General features: G+C 27.1%; 1 protein-coding gene across 1 annotated transcript in view; it reads right to left on the bottom strand.

The window, feature by feature from the left end:
• LOC123297591 (scavenger receptor class B member 1-like) overlaps positions 1 to 1087 on the bottom strand; it is a 35265-nt gene extending 34178 nt beyond the window's left edge. The window contains exon 1 of the mRNA XM_044879323.1: positions 1043 to 1087. Coding sequence (XP_044735258.1) covers positions 1043 to 1070 — 28 coding nt within the window. The 5' untranslated portion in view covers positions 1071 to 1087. The remainder of the gene's footprint in view (positions 1 to 1042) is intronic.
• Between the last annotated feature and the right edge of the window lie 17041 nt (positions 1088 to 18128).

Genomic DNA, 18128 nt, shown 5'->3' with positions numbered 1-18128 from the left:
TTATTCTAGCTTGTAATTTGAGCAACATGCATTAATTTTTTCGGATAGGAGCAATTTGTAGTGACAAAGTCATCAAATTAGTTGGTAACGACAGTTCTCTTAGAGGATAATTATTCTAAACAGAAAACTTGTACCTACTGCTTATAACGACTCTCGAATACACCGAGAAGGTGCAACAGGTCCCTACAATGATCTAATACCCGGTTTTGACTGTGCCTACCTTATAAACAAAATGTAATCATTTTTAAAGTATTAAAAATTTAATTAAAAAATCCGATAATAGTTATACCATTTTACGTAATAGCTTTAAAAATAGGCTATACTTCTTTGGCTGTTATTTGGTGTGTGCAGTTTCAAACTTCGAAATATATATTATAATATAGGAATATTAAAATATTGAAATATTTTTGACTATTCAACTTAGGGTACTGTACTATTTTCTCACCTTATTTTCAGTTAAATTTGTAACACTAATGAAATGTCAAAAGTTAAGGAATACAAGAATATTCCCAAAATTCCTGAATTTTACACTAGGTACATGTATAGATACATACCTAATATGATAAAGAAATATTAATTTTATGTGATTTATCACATTTTAACTTTCTGACACGGGTAAGAAAAACTAACATTACGGTATTATTCTAAAACTTATTAAAATGATGGATTTATTATTAGCCGTTGGAATTTAGATCAAAAAGAATACTTTTAATAGAAATCAAATCAAAACTAAATTAAAAAGCACCTTTAATTCATTTCTTTCTTATAGTAATGAAAAATAATTATGTTTCTAAGATTTTTTGGTGCGATTATAAAAAATTAAATTTATTATCTAATATTTGTAAACTTACCGAAACAAGATTAAATTGCGATTTTTATTATATCAATTAATTTTGTTTCATTTTTTTTTTTTTACATACTAAAATATCTAAACTAATGCGAGTAAAATTGTGGAAAGAAAACTTAAAATAAAGGTACCTAATATGCACTATTTCTTAAAAATAAAAAAACCAATTTAAAATATGGTTCAAAAATTACTTACGTGGATTTTGTTGCTGATACAGAACCATGATAAATACTCTTATATTTCTTCTTTTATCTTGAAATTCAATGAAGCCGAAGTAATCAGAATTCAGTTCAATAACACAACAAACAAATTATTAAATGACCACTGTATTAATAATATAATAATAATGATAATAATAATAATAATTGTCAAAAGAAATAAAAATATTGGTTTCAAGAGATTTACAAAATAAATATTTTATATAAATGGTATCATATATGAAATGAATGGACGAAGAAAGATTAAAAGTGAATTATAATAAAGATGGAAAATAATTCCAAAAAGGTCGCGTAACCTTTTGTTCAAGTAAATATATTTTGTTTAAGTAAATATACATATTAACAATTATTTTAAGTATGATTTGATAAATATACAAATTAATTTCTTTTTCATCATTTTATAAAAAATTATTAATTAATTTCAATTGACTTTTATAACAACTTGAAACACGTAATTTTTAATATTTGTTTTTTTTTTTTTAATTTTTCTACATAATTCCAGAACCAATTTCTGTAAATAAAATAAATAATATTTTTAAAAAAATTTTGAAATGGCTAATGACTACAGAAACCCTGACAAAATATCACAGCAAAATTATTCTACTTAAAAATATTAACAAAAATTTTTTTTATTAAATAACTTGTCATAAATAGATTATTAAACCTTTTGTAATTTAACAAAAACAATGTATAAAAAACGAAAAAATTGAAATCATCCAATGCTTTTTAAATTAGTCCTAAAATTACTACTACGTCTTGGCCTTAAATTTTTAGCTAACAATTTACATGTTGTAAAATTATCACAGCGCAAGTAAATAGCATTTAAGAATATTTTTTTATTGTCAATTTATATCGAATTAAATTACAATTAATTTTTTAGAGCATATATATTTTTCCCGCCACTTCCATCAAATTGTAAGCTTTTTCAGTTTTACAAGTAAAATATTAGTGCAGTCGTAGTCCTTAGTTGGGTTTTTGGCAGGCAACAGAATACAGGTTTTTTTGATTGTTTTAACATAGTCAATTATTTTGTAATAAGAATAAGAATAAAAGCAGGTATACAATAATTTTAAGCTGGCGGAGCAACTAAAAATTTGCAGGATATTTTGAAAGGATTTTGTAATCATGGTAGGTACTACATATAGTTGAAAATTTCAAAAAAGGCAGCGACCAAGCCTACATATTAATTGTAAAAGTTTTGCTTCTTAAAATTTTATATATATTCTTAAGAAATAATAATCAAAAGTATAAAACATAAGTCACAAAACAAAGTCGACATAAAAAATTTTAAAATAAGATTTGATCATTTTAGTTTGTGAATCAATTCTTTTAGTTTTCAGTATATAACATATTTTTTTTTATGTTACACTTTCAGATTAAAAAAGTTCAATAATTAATTTTCGAGATATGTGTATATAAATAAATTTTTTTTTTTAATTAAAATTAATTCCTTACTAATTAATTATTTATCAACTTTTTTCTTCATATTTTATAAATAAATAAAAAAAAAATTATTGTGTGAATTTTAATGAACTAAAAACTTCAATCAATGTAAAATATTCTCTCTGGTTAAATATCCAAAGACGAAAATGTATTATCCAAAATCTCAAAACAAGTAGCAATTTCTTCTGGAAGTTTACTCTGATACCCTTCGTTCATGAGATATCGACTTATGAATTTATAGAGCCATTGGATTATTAATATTTTAAAAAATTTATTAAGTTGATTTAAACACTAAATATTAATATTCTTCACTTAATCAATTAATTTTCTTTACCTTAAAGTAAAGTAATAAGAAAAACCATATTACTTAGTAAGTATTATATCTAAGCTTTCTTTAATTTAACAATCCGATATGTTTGGAACGAAGCGTTTCAGAGAAAATTTTTCAATAAAAATTGTTGCTTGTTTAAGATTGATTTAACACACCTTGTATAAGTGATATAATATCTACATCTGAACAATAAAATTGTACAATCAACCTAGTTAATTATATGTCAGAACATTTCTTATATCAGGTTTCCTTATTTTATAACTATTCTAAAAATTTACAAAGTAAAAAATTGTTAAAAATTCATTTAAAAAATAAAATAGCTCAAAGTTTTTTTAAAATAATTATTGTCACTGTGGTCGTAAAAGAGGGACGAAGATTAATTATGGCAATAATGGTTTTACAGCCGTTTAAAAAACTTATTTGGGGAATCACTAAAAGCAGGTTCAAGTTCAGACAAATAAATATGATATATCCTGTCCTATTTTATAAACCAAAATTTATTAAGAATGACATTTTTCTTTTCATTTATTGTGATTTCACTAAGATAAATTGATAAGGATCTTTTTTGCAATCAAAGAATTTCCTAATAAAGAGCGAGTAACGCGTATAAATTTTTTCCATACCAAAATTAAAACTCTTTAAAATTGATTGATTGAAATTAATTCATTAGTCTCTGTGACTATGGAAGATTTTTTAAGAAAAAGCGGTACCAAAAACATAACAATCTCACGTGGAAATTAAAAAAAAAATCAAGGTAAAATTATCAATAAATCTTCCATACTTATGATAAAAATCTTTCAAATTTCATTAAAATTCATACAACAAGTCGAATAAATTTTAATCATTTATCAAGTATTCGCCAATAAAACAATAAAACTCACTTTATTTAAAAAAAAAATTGTATTCCAAAATTTGAACAATCGATAATAGTGTTTGTTTTTAAATATATCACTTCACTTTAAAATTTATTTACGTCCCGATTATAAAATTTTGAAAATGTCTTTAAATATTAAGTACATTTGTATTTTAAATAAAAGCAAATTTAATATCACATTTAGTGGGGATTCCTGTATTTTTAATAAATAACTAAACGTAGATATTATTTACATTGATTGAGGGGAAATATTTAAGTTTAGTGGGGAGAATTGTTGTGAATGACTTAAGTCTAATCATATATTTATTCTCTTAAAAACAATTTACCTTTTTTTTATCTGCTAATTAAATGAATAATTTTATTTATTTTCTTTTACATAGTGTTCGTAGAAAAAGTTCGTATCTGTTCGTTGATACGAAGCCGGTTATTAATTTAAAAATCATTTTTAAATTCATAACATTAAGGTTTAACCTTTTTATATAACAGTTAAAAGTATAATATCAACCTTAAATTTTTCTATGTCATGAAAAAATAATTTAATTTTAATTGAAATAAAAATAAATAAGACTTTAAAACATTATTTACGCGAGGGCTATCTGCGCTTCAGATAATATAAAAATTTTATTTTCTCTGTAAGGGAAACAATTTTATGTTTTTCTTTTAATAATTGTAAATCATAGAAATGATACAAATTTAAGCCTTTCTGAATTTCGATCCCTTTCTAGTGAAAAACGTAAAAAAACTTTTTTTGTAACGAAAGATTTTCTTACAATTAATATTATGAATACATCGTTTTAATAAAATATTATTTCATTTTATGTTTCGAAAATTTTTAATTTTTTTGTGGTATTTCTTTGTGTGCGTAGTCATGGTAGGGACAATAAAATCGATACCAGCGCTTCCAGTAAAAAATTTTAATAAATAAATAATCATAATTATTTATTTAAATTTGTGAGACAATAATATTAAATTTTCAATGTAAGTTATAAATGCAATCCATACAATTATATATGCATCCATATAAGTCTATAATTAAAGTAATGTATCATTACCATGGAAACGCCTCCTATGAAACTCACGCACGGTGCGAATACCTATGTAGAAAATTTACATTTTTATTTTATCAGAGCTAATGTATAGCTTGATTAACCCAATAGGGCATATCAAATAAATAAATAAATTATATTAAAATTTTCATTTATATCAGACATCTTTTATTGAGTTTTTAAAATCCAAAAAACACCCTTTTTTTGGAAAAGAAAGTCGAAAATCCACGTTCAAACATCAATTTCGAAGCAACGTTACACACCTCCATTTGATTAGCGAAATTACATGCACATAGAACATACGTAATTTATCATAATTTTAATTACACTAGACCTACTAGTTCGCCTGCTGTAATTTACTATTCCTGTTATTTCTTTCTAACATAGAAATTGTAGGTAAGGTGCATGGAAAATACCTCTTCAAGAGATACAAATAATGCTACTTTTATTTTTCTACTACAAAATATATGTACTGTAAATTTTTCTACATAAATAATTCTGCTTCACAAGAAATCTAAATTTTTTTTTCTGCTCCAAAATAATACTACATTTAATAATTTCGCCTTTAAAAAAATTCTAATATAAAAGATTTGAGCAAAACGAATATGATTTTTTTCTTCATTTTAGGGTTATCTCTTCAATTTCCTTAAATTTTCACGGGGCACATAAAGTGATGATAATTAGAATAAAAACAATCAAACAATTGAAATAGATAGAGGTAGAAATCTTGAAGAGTATAAATTCTTAGAGATCTTTTAAAGGCGAAATTACTAAAAGTAGAAATATTTTGGAGTAAAAAATATTAAAGTAGGTTTTTTGTTGATTAGAATTATTTAAAAGTATTTTTTTATTTAAATTATCTATAATTCTTAAGTAGAAATAAATCTATATTAAAGAAGAGATATGTTAAAATAGAAAAATATAAGTCATATTTACGTTAAAAAAAAAAAAAACTATTTTCCATACCGCGCCGGATTCAACTAAGTGACATAAACAATAGAATTTAGCATTATGTCGCTCGATATTGAGAGCACTTAAAGTAGGCTCCAAAACAAAAAAATTAGAAATTTAATAACTTTATAATTTGAATTTATTTGTAAGCAGATAAAAATATTCAAAAATAATCCTAAATAATTAGTTAAATTCCAGAAAGAATTATAAATTTTTACAGCTAATAAATTTTTATTTATAAAATTAAAATTTGTAAAATTTATGGTAGCTACCTTATGGTAAGCAAAAATTAAGAAAGATTTATGGACATTAATTTTAGCTACTCAGCTACACTTTTTAGAAATTAATAATAAATTTATGTGTAAAAGTTATAAAAATTAATAATAACTCTATTTATAATAAAAATAGGTATCGTACAACATTATAAACAAAAATTATGAGCTACTATAAAAAATATGTTATCAGTACTTTTGATCGAAAATGAATGAAGTTCAATCGTAACTTAAATGCTACAGTCAATACAATAATAATAGGTATTCGGCTTAAAGAAATCTTTTCAAGTTTAAAGAAAAAATTTTCTTTTGGCTTTTTTCACAAAAACTTATGAAATTTTTTTGTTTTTTTAATATTTAAGTATTAATTTAATTATTATTTAGTCTCCTTACGTATTTTGACAAAATACGACAAAGGTACAACTAATAATAATAATAGCAAGCGAAAACAAACAATTGACTGAGTTAATTGTTGAAATACCCTGCATAGAAAGTGTTGAATATTATTGCTTTCATTATTTTTTTATAAATTGGAAGATTTTAAAAAAACCCACTTAATTACGGCAGCATTTCAGATAACCTTTATTTGGTTTCGAAAATTTTTAAAAGTATTTTCTAGAATTTTTTTTGTTTTTCAAGAATGTTTCACAAGCCCACTACTTGAAGCTACCTACAAATTTTTAACTCTCTACCATTTATAGTTTTGGAGAAAATGCACACCAAAGTTTTGTCTTATTTTGCGCCCTCACAGATAAACAGTGACGTTTACGAAAAAATGTTTTGAGCAAAAGTATTTTTTTTATATGGAACGATTTTTCACATTTAAACTTTTTTTCTGCCTCTAACGGACCCAAGATCCAATTTACTGATCACGTTCTTAAAAATTAATTGATATCTCATTTCGATTTTGAGTTATCGTGTCCACAGACAGATGGACAGACGGACGGACAACCCAGAAATGGACTAATAAGGAGATTTTATGTACACTTATACCTTAATTTTGTTCGTATCATCAATATTTTTAAGTGTTACAAAGTTGGATCTAAACTTAGTATACCTTGCTATATGTATATGTATAACATATATACAGGGTATAATAATACAACTTGTATTTGACTAATAATAAAGACTTTATACTTATTTGAAACGATTTCTATTATATTTTGATTCGAAAATGCTATTTCATACTGGACTAATCTGATTACATAACAAGGGCATCCCGCATCAGAAGAAGTTCTTTCAAACTATTTTGTATAAACACTTTCAATTACATAACTGTAAGCAGTATTGAAAGTTATAAATGATAGTTTGTTAAAACTAACGGTTTTTTATCTAATCACGATTAATATAATGCAATAACATGTGTTTTAATAATCTTATTTCAATATCGAGTCTTTTGAAGTCACTGTTCAAATAATTATTTTTTAGTATAAGATACTTGCACAAAATACACATAAATTGGTCGGATTATGAGAATTTTTCTCACAATCCGCATTAAGAAGTTACAAGGTACAAATGTTCACGCCCTGCTTTACCGACAAAATTTTCAAAGAAATAGCAATTTTCTTTGTATCGAGTTTCCCAAAAAACGTCTTGTTATACCATATATATGAAATATACCAAGTTATACTAAATTTAGTCCTAAGTTTGGAACGCTATGAACTAAATTTGAGTATAGGTGCTCATAAAATCACCTAATTAGTCCATTTCCGGTTGTCTGCCTGTCTGTCGTCTGCCCGTCTGTCACCACGATAACTCAAAAACGAAAAAAGGTATCAAGCTGAAATAGCGTGCTTAGGACGATAAAAGTGAGGTCGAGCTCGTAAATGAGCAACGTAGGGCAATTGAGTCTTGGGTCCGTAGAACCCATCTTGTAAACCGTTACAGATAGAACAAAAGTTTAAATAAACAAAAGTTTAAATATAAAATGTTCTTTATAAAAAAGTAAACAACTTCTGTTTGAAACATTTTTTTGTAAAGATTACTGTTTGCCCGTGAGAGCGCAAATTATGCGTAAATTGTATAGTATGTATTATACGGGAATATAAAATATATATGTGAGGCATGTATGTATGTGTAATGTGACAGAGTAATCAACACTGTCTATACATGGTATTTCAACAGTTAACCTAGTCAATTGTTTGTTTTCACTTGTTTTATGTTAAGTTTGTGCATGACACATTTAATGATGTTTGAATAGTAAATGTATGTATGCAAATGCTAATATTAATGAATACCTTTGCCAATCGTCACCATGGCTCTCCACTTGTAATGATTTTATAGGAGAACAATAAAACTATTAATTTTACACTTTTCTTTAAATAAATATACAATACTGCCACCAAAGAAAAACAAAAATTTTAAGGTGACACATTTTAATTAAATGTTTGTTTTATTGTTCTCTTTTAAAATCACTGCAAATGGAAATATGTGGTTTACTTATTAAGGTGACGTTTGTAAACAAAAGCGATACGAGCATCTCTTTTGATGTAAATATTTTATAGTACGATTTGAGCTGCTAAGGTTAAAAACATATTTCATGTTACTTTATTAGTACAATAAACAAACCTGGAATTTTTTGTTTCTTATCCGTCCCCTTTCGGAGGTCTAAAAGATTCTCAAAATGAAAAAGACCATTTTATTGCAAATTAATACTTTTATGGACGCTCAACGGGGTTCTTGAGGTCACTGATCTCGAATTTTCAGTCAAAATGTATAATTTGTTACCCCCAGCCCCTCTTTTAATTACATAAATAGATCCCCGAAATAAAAAATAAAATTTTTTTTTAAATTGAAGCCTATTTAAGTTTGTAAGGGAGTTATTAAAGTTGCTGGTCTTGAATTTATGAGCCCTCTTTAAGCTTACATAAGTAAACCTCCAATAAAATTAAGATTTAATTAAATTTGTTTGCAAATTAAGACTTTTAAAGGTGTGTAAAGGGCTCAATTTGAGGAAGGCTATAAGGAAAAAAGTAATGTAAAGGAGAGTGTTCTCGGCTATTTTTCATGTGCAAGTTTAGGGTTCCTTACTCGAAACATTTGCATGTTTTTTTTTTAAATTTTGTTTTGATTTGTTATATCTATCTTTTTTAAAAACAGTTTTAACTTTAGTCAGTAAAGATCATTTTACATGTCTGAGTTAATGTTTGTGGAATAGGATAATATTTAGATGAAAACAACGTAATTCAGACAACCAAAGTGAATCAGTGTCTTTACGATTACTTTTGGTGTAGAGAAATTAAAATAAAGCATTTTCAAATCAGCCATACAAGTTTTAAAAGTTTAATTAATTCGAACAAATTTTCATAAATATTACAAAATTATTTATTATTTTTATGAATCAATTTTTGGAAATTATGAAATATGTATTCATTCATCTTTTAATATTTTAATTATTGATGTCATCAAATTAATTATTTTTTTTATATATATCTTACTATGATCAAATGACGTATTGTAACTTCATGTAGACACTGAAAGATAGAAAAAATGTGATATGTAAAAAAATAACTGTTTGCTAGTACCTAAAAAGTATATAAGATAGAACATAGAATGTACCTGCCTTGAATGATTTTATAATTTCTCAGCAAATATTGATTTTACTCTACAAAATTTGTAATGAAATGAGACAATTTTATTAGAATGCAGGTAGTCTGAAGATTGGTTGTCAATGTGGTTTAGTTTCCAAATAAAAGTTTCCCGCCAATCAAATAATGAAATTACGCCATTGAAAAATGTGTAAAGAACCGTCATAAATATAACGTTAAGAGAGCAAAAGTTTCATAAACGCAACGTGATGTACCTTGATTGTCCTTGAGTCTGACAACCATACCATTGATGCATTCGTACATTGATGTTACATGGAAATATGTGTCTACTAAATTTTACAATTACATTCTTGTTTTTTATGGGGTTCCAACTAACTATAGAAAACGAAGTACAACTGAAAAAAACAATCTTATTCACCTGAATCGTAAGAAATTCCAGATGAATCTATTATTAGTAGCCGAGAGTAGTGAATATCTGTAAGAAAAGCTTGTAGGATTTTCAATGCTTCGGATACAATTGGAGACAGTGATCCCAGATGTACTTAGGTGTGACCTATGATACATAATCATATTGAACCAGATATCCCACATCGTGTACCATGAGTAACACGTTTTTGGTGATAGTTATTTAATTTAAGTTAAAAAAATACATAACGTATAGGGATAATTGTTCTGTAATTCTATAAGGCGAGATTATTTTTTACAGTTATATATTTAAAAATTGCTTTTAAAAACATATAAATATACATATCCCTAGAATGAACTATTACTCACATTTAAAAAAAAACCATTTATCATTCATTATTGGGTAACTAGCTCATTTAAAGAAGCGTTTTTTACTCAATATTCCTAACGAGGAATAAACGGCAATTTATTGGAATATATTCCACTGTAACTATTTCTGTTGTTTTTCGAAATTTAAATTAAATTTTAATATTGTTATTATATAACTTTTAAGTTTAACATATTCATGCCTGCCAAGGGGTGGGGAGGGAGAACGGTTACAAGATCGAATTCAGGATACAGGGTTTGCACACCAGAGTCACCCGTTTCCTTGATAGAAATAAATCACAAGGTAACTACTTTAAAGAAGATTCACTGATTTGTGTTCGTGTAGTCAGTACGTCTGTCACTCTACGCAGAGTCCGTAGATCCACCTTTCTTCCGATTCGAGGATTTGTTTCTCTTTCAGAAATTATAGTAGAGCCGCGCTCCGTTCCTGCAACATAATGATGTAGATCCTGTTAACGAAAATATCATAAAATCGAACTTTAAAGGACCTCACTTGAAGACAGCCTAATCCGCTCTCCATATACGAAAGGTGTCTATGATGACAGCTTTCTGCATAAAAGAGCTAAGTTGTTGAAGATGTAACCTACAAACCGAAATTTGAGAAAGATTCACCTCGAGTGTTGGATGAATTCCTCCGATAATGAGGCAACCGATAATGAGAATAACCATTTTGGCCGAATTATTATTCTTATATTGTATAAAACGATATTGGCTCGCCGCGCTGGTATGCCGTTTTTTGCCAAAATATTTACACTTGCAATTGACAAATGCCTTAATTTTTAAATAAAAGATTTACTCAGGTAAGAATAATAAAAAGAGTGTAAGTTTTCTTAGTAATTTATTTGAATGAAGTTTTATAGCATCCAGTTAAAAATTCATAGTCTAGCGAAATATTATCAGAATTTAATACACATTTCCTCTTTCACTATACTTGCTCAAATTTTTTAAATTTATGTTAGTATTAATTTTGTTAAAATTTCCATGTGTTAAATTTCAGGCCATGGTACCTTTCTATTGTTAGTAGTTTGCTTTTGTTCACTCTAATTGCCGAGCCACATTCTCATAATTTTCTAGTCCGATCAGTGTACTTCTACTCTTATTATTTCTACATAATTTGATAGGTATGTAGATATAATTACTACTGTTTTGCAGGAAAGATTTTTAATAACAATTTAGCTACAGATAAGTTCAAGGTGATATATTAATAGATGTATAAATAATTTTTATGAAACATTATTGTCATTATAAAAGGAACAATTATCTATTTCCTAATCTTTACACGTGACGATAAATAAATATAGTTACATAAGTAAACTAATTTTAATTCCTTAATAAAATAATACCATTGACTTATGAAGTTTTAAATACAGCATCAAATGTCTAGTTTAAAAAAAAAAAAAACCAAACCTTAGGAGAAAATTTTCTTCCTTAGGTATGTAAATATACTGTTGTACCGCCTTATATAATTAAAAATTTTGACACCACTATTCTTATTTCTGGGATAGGTACAATGATATATTCCAGCTATTAACAAATATCCTTAAAATAACGAATGTGCCCAAAGAAGATTGCCTCTTTACATATATTATCGGATCGTCCTAGACCTTACGTTTACCCTGTGGCAGAATAAGAAATTTTGCACCCTTATAATGGTTTCAAAAATTATTGCTTTATTAGTTCTTAAGTTTTAAGTTCTCTATTTCTTAGAACCTGTAAAATCGCGTTAGTTCTTCGGAGCAGCTCTCCGGCGTGAGCTACCGTTGTTAAATAAGAAATTCTAAATCACCAGAATACAATGTTGCGAGCATACTTATATATTAAACTTCTTCAGTGTTCAAATTGATCAAATGCTTGAAAACGAAAATTTAACTGTAAAACTTGCTTTAAATTCAGGTCTCTTTCGAAGTTTAACCACAAGCATGCCTTCCTTATTCCTTATATTCGGCAGATTTTTCTTCTGTGAGCTTCGTCTTCCGTATTCTCTCTATACTATTTAAATATTGAGAGTTTCCAAGACAAAATCTGTTGTTAAATTTTAATTAAATTTGCCTTTTCTGCAGAAATTATATGAACTGACCTATCATACATTTGAATAACTATACAAATACATTATCAACGAACTGTAATTTTTTACATTCTTAGTTACAAAATTAATTTTATGATTGTTTAAAAACTTCCACGCACGTGTTTCTATTTGTACTCTGGTGCCTAAAGGCACGCTTTATAGATAATCTGCCTCGCAGTTCTTCTTTTGTAGTTATCATCCTCGTAGTTCTTTAAAAATTGCGTTATTAAAAAATAACGGAAAATGAGCTTTTAAAAATACTATTGTAAAATTTGTATGAATAATCAAAACAAATTGATTGATTTGATAGATTTCGCCTATTAAATATAGATATTTTAATGTTTAATTTATTTCGCCTCGGGCAATTAAATATAGATATTAAACGTTAAACAACAATAAAAAAAAAAGCTGATATCCGATGAAATAACATATATTATAATCTAGTGTTTGTCTCAAAAAATATTTGTCATTTATCTACTCTCGCAAGAACTGAATAGTGTTTCTATTTTGTCTCGTATAGTCCCAGGAAAAAACTAGAATTAATAATCATTTAATTTTAATTTATGTATTTATTTAAACGAAACATTTATCAAAATTCTTAAATTGTCTAGATACAGATAAAATTTTGTGGTAAAAGTCTTTTTACCATCGAAAAATTTTTACCTTTTATCATTTTTAGGTGCAAATTATATCTCTTGGCTATTATTATAATCGTAAAACAATTTAATTTCTTTGAAGGACTTTTGGTCGATGCCCTTTTACGAATGTTTAAAGAATTAAAATTTTATTTATTGTTTTATATTATTTTTAATGTCATTTTTACTGTTAAAATTCTTCACTTTTATTGTAAAATCATTTATGGTCGCCAATTGAATGGATGCCTTTAGCTGTATTCATCATTTTTATTAATTTTTGTAACGAGTGATTGTTTAAGTTACAATTTTACAGCTTTTGTTTTTAGATATCTTTTCGGGTATATAAGTAACGTGGCGATTATAGCGATTTAAGCTGGGCATCAATATATCAGTCGCGACAATTCCCCCTCTAGATTATTTCCCCCTTCTGAAATTTTTCTGATTTTAAATAATATATAAAAATAAACATTCTGAAAAAAAAATCGAAATTGGAGCTATTATTGAGGACTTCCTAAGGTGTATCTCCTCCACTGCACATGTGAATTAATAATCTGAAGTTGCTTTTTTCACTTGGTTGGCTTTATTTTCTTATAAAGGCGACTGTCTGATAAAAGACGTTTCTATTATTAATGATAGGTTTTGTGTTTACAAAGTAGATACCTAATGATTCGAAATAAAAGGTATAATTAATTATTTGGTAATTATAGGAAAAGTAATTCGTAATCATTGGGAAAATAATTTTCCTATATTTTAATATTTATTGGAAAAATAATCAGGTGATTTAAATGAAACTTACTTTTCGTATCAATAAAATAAATTTTATATATTATTGATTTTATCTGCTAATATTCTACGTAATACGTGTTTTTTAATTAAGTTTTTTAGAGCTAAAAGTGTAAAATTAATGGTATATGAATATTGTGTATGATTTAAAAAAAAATGAAGGCTACGTTTTCAAAGGCTTGTATTACTAGATTTGTTTAATTTTTGATTTTGAATTTCTTAGAAAAATTTATCGAATAGCACCTGTTCACAAGACACCTGTGTTGTTTATGATTTTTTGTTGAATAGGTGAACGATGTCATTAAAATTATATTGATAAATTAATTAATGTTAAATTCATAAAATTTGCGGAAATACAATGAAAGATTTAATTTTATTCGTAATTTTTTATGCAAATTTTTCTCAACAATAAAAGTAAAATGAAATATAACATTGTAACAATGGTACATGACAAGAACAATAAAAAAATTTATTTTAACATTCACGAAATAAAAAAAGTTATAGTAAAATAAAAACTGAAAAGAAAAAAACAAGTCCAGCAGTTTACATAGCGACTTAAACAGTTGGGACCCATTATTGCGAATATTTGAACCGAAGCAGGTTTTAATGTGTCCCGACTATCAAAGTCGCTATGTAAACTGCTAGACTAGTATTTTTCTTTTCAGTTTTTATTTAACTTTTTTTCAGTTTTTTTGATTTTTAAAATTTTATTTTTTTTATTTTCACTCTTTTTACGATTTTCAAATACCAATTCAAGTATACCCCACTTACCATACATAGTTTGTCGACTTTCATTTTCAGAATATATATGTATGTTTGGTCCTTTGGGACCAAACGCGTTAACCAATTTTAATGATCATTACGTTAATCAATTTGTCTATTTAAGTTATTCAATGATACCCCTTTGGCATAGTTGTCATAATTCAATATGGCGTCTGATGGTCGCTATATATCGATTAACGTCTGAATCATCAAAATCGGCCAACGCTTTTGGTCTCTACCACATTACCACTCCTTTGCGTTGCTCAGTCGGGTAAAAAAGTGCCTGTCTGAGCGAGGTCTGGTCCTCGATCGTTGCGTACTGCACAACTTTTGTTTTCATTTAATTGAAAGTGATTGTTAGACAACCTTATGAGCAGTACAAAATACACAACGACCGATGACTAGACCCCGTACAGATAGGCGCTGCAAATTCAGCTTCGGGAGCTTAGTTCGGCATTGGAGTTTCACGTACTTATGTCATGAATTATTTCACACAAAACCAATTTACAATCTTGATTGCCAAATATATTTACAACCAACATATTTAACAATAATTCAACAACTATTATCTGCATTGCGACTGTAATATCCACCGTTCACATTCACTGCCCGTAGAGAACTCTCCATCGACTGACTTGTTATTTTACAGTACCCGTAACCACACTTTTACATGTAAGCCATTTCCATAGAAACCATGTTTCTATTTTAGATATTTGCACAGTTATAATTTTAACATAACATCTTTTCGTTGTTTCATTTATTGTATTAATAATGTATTAGCAATATAGACGAACGAAAATAAAATTTTTAGTCGGAATGGTTCGTATAGATTTTTTGGTAAGTAGAAATATTTCCTTTTGTTATCCAAAACCGAAAATCTATCGATGAACCAGTACGAATTGCCACTTTTGTCCTTGATGATGACTTTGATGGTTTTGACCCTTTTTGACGGCTTTGGACTTATAACTCGCAACAATATTCACGGTAGCAAAATTTGTTGCAGGCAAAAATTATAGATTGTAATTTTTTCATAGCGTAAAACCTAGTCTTTCGTTATTAATTTTATATATTACTGACTTTATCTGCTAATATTCTGAGTTTTACTAATTTCGCTTTAAGATTTTTTACAGTTAAAAGTGTAAAATTAGTAGTCGGTATATATGGATATTCCGCAAGATTTTTAATTAATGAAGGCCAAGTTTTTAAAAGCTTGTATTACCAGATTTGTTAAATTTTTTATTTCTTAGAAAAATTATCCAAGTGAATAGCACACTGTTCAAGACAGATGTGCCGTTTATAACAAATATTAAGGTGTAAGTTATTTGTTTAATTCTAAAATGTTTGTTCCTAATAAAGTTGATCTGTTAAATTTGAGCGAAAACTAATCAGTTTTTCGTCTGATATACTCACCTATTAGCTTTATATTTTATCACTTAAATATTTAATTTTCATAAAATAGTCAATGGGAAAATTGAATTGTCTTCACTAGATTTTAACAGGTTGAGTTAGTATAAGTTTAAAAATCAAAACGGAGCTAAAATATTTTGTACAAATTGCCTGAATTGCATAGCATACCTGAGATATATATGCACATATGTACCACCGCGAGCATGCATGAGATTTGAAATGAACTTTTTAACTTTTTTTATTATATTTACAGAAAAGAAGAAAAATTTTACCATAATTTCAAAAAGCTGTATATCTGCGAAAAATTATCGAATTTCGTATCACAATAGCTCGCGTTTCCAAACTTTTACTATCTTGTTTTGGAATCTATTGCTCAAATTTTTATCATCACTTGCCACTTTACACGGACCGTTGAAAATATGAGAAATGTTGTCCCTATAAATTTTATATGAAATTTAGAAGCATAAAAGTGTCGCCCTATTAGCTCAGTTGGTTAAGGCGTAACCAAATCCGTCCGCGGTATGCATAGAGTAGCGGGTTCGATTCTCGCCGTCGCATCAAAATTAATTTAATAAATGGTTGTGATGGGCTGGTGTAGTGCATGGTATATGCATGAAGGAGGTGCACTCAGCCTCTGAAATAGAGGAGCTGATAAATGAAATTATCAGCGGAAAGGTGGTAAAACACATATATGGTATCACAATGGGCTCTATAGCCTAAGTGTGTCCTTCTTGGACAGCCAATATAACTTAACCTAACCTAACCTTAGAAGCGTACCAAAATTTGAAAATTTAATTTACAACAAATTTGACAAAACCATTCAAAAGCTTGTTTATTTATCTTTAAAATGAGATTTAAAAAATATCCTCTATCTTATGAAATAATCATCGCACTAAATTTTTTTTTAAATCATTCGAAAACTTAAAGTTCAGTTTTTTGATGTTTTAAAACCAAAATTTGGATAGTGATTTACAGGTTTTTACAAAATAATATGCCAGGGCTTAAAAGAAAGCAGTTTATAAAGTTTTCAAATGAAATTACAAAAATTTCAGTGCGATGATAATTTCAAAAGATACAGGATTTTAAATCTTGAAGCGCCAATTTTATTTGAAAAGCGAATATCTTGAAAAAGTTTTCGAGTGGTCGTAACAAGTTGTTGTATAATAATTTCTAAAATTTTTAAAATAATTCTAAACTTGTATAAAAATTAGAGATAACATTTCTCATACTTTCAACTCTCCGTGCAAAGTGGCAAGGGTAATAAAAATTTTCTAGCAATAGATTCCAAAACTAGAAAGTACAAGTTTGCGAACAAGCTATTGCGATTCGAAATTCGATGGTTTTTCGCAGATATCTGTTTGAAATTATGATAAAATTTTGCGTTAAAAAAATTTTCCTTTAATACTTTGGTTCTGTATATTTATATTTACAGATTTGGGAATAACCTAATTGTTTTATTTATTATATTTAAATTAGTTTTTATTCAAGTCATAAAACGCACTTATTCGTTGTGTGCGTAGTCATGGTAACGACAATAAAATCGATGCCAGCGCTTCCAGTGAAAAATTTTGGCGATAAAGGACGCTGTTATAACTAATTTGCAGTTCTTCACATGTTGATGTTATAGAAAATGTCAAATTAAAATGATTGAAAAACACTAGTTAATTAAACTTAATGCAATAAAAATTGTGAAAATAAGAAATCAAATTGCACAAATATTGTTTATCAAATGTAAATTATCATAATTATTTATTTAAATTGGTCATTACTGCAATCCATACAATTATATATGCATCCATACAATTCTATAATTAAAGTAGTGTATCGTTGTCATGGAAACGAAACTCGCGCAAGGTGCAAATAATATGCATACTTCTTGCATGTCAAACTGAAGAAAATACCAACACTGAAAAATGACTCACATATACAGAGTATTTCTCTTTCTTTTTTTTTTTTTGCAACTCTTCCTTCGCATAACATCCATGGAACAGTTTTCGCCAATCAATTTTTTTTCTTTGAAAACTTAAAATTATTTAAATATAGCACAATCCAGGAAAGAAAAATGTTCCCAAATATTGTACTTTGTTTCATAGATTTACGTAAATGTCGCCCCTTAAGTAAAAACATAAACATGCGATCATTATTTAAAATATT

Source organism: Chrysoperla carnea, chromosome 1 (genome assembly GCF_905475395.1).
Source record: "Chrysoperla carnea chromosome 1, inChrCarn1.1, whole genome shotgun sequence".
Lineage (NCBI taxonomy): Eukaryota > Metazoa > Arthropoda > Insecta > Neuroptera > Chrysopidae > Chrysoperla > Chrysoperla carnea.
The sequence above is the reverse complement of the archived record's forward strand: the minus strand, read 5'-3'. Positions and strand labels throughout refer to the sequence as shown.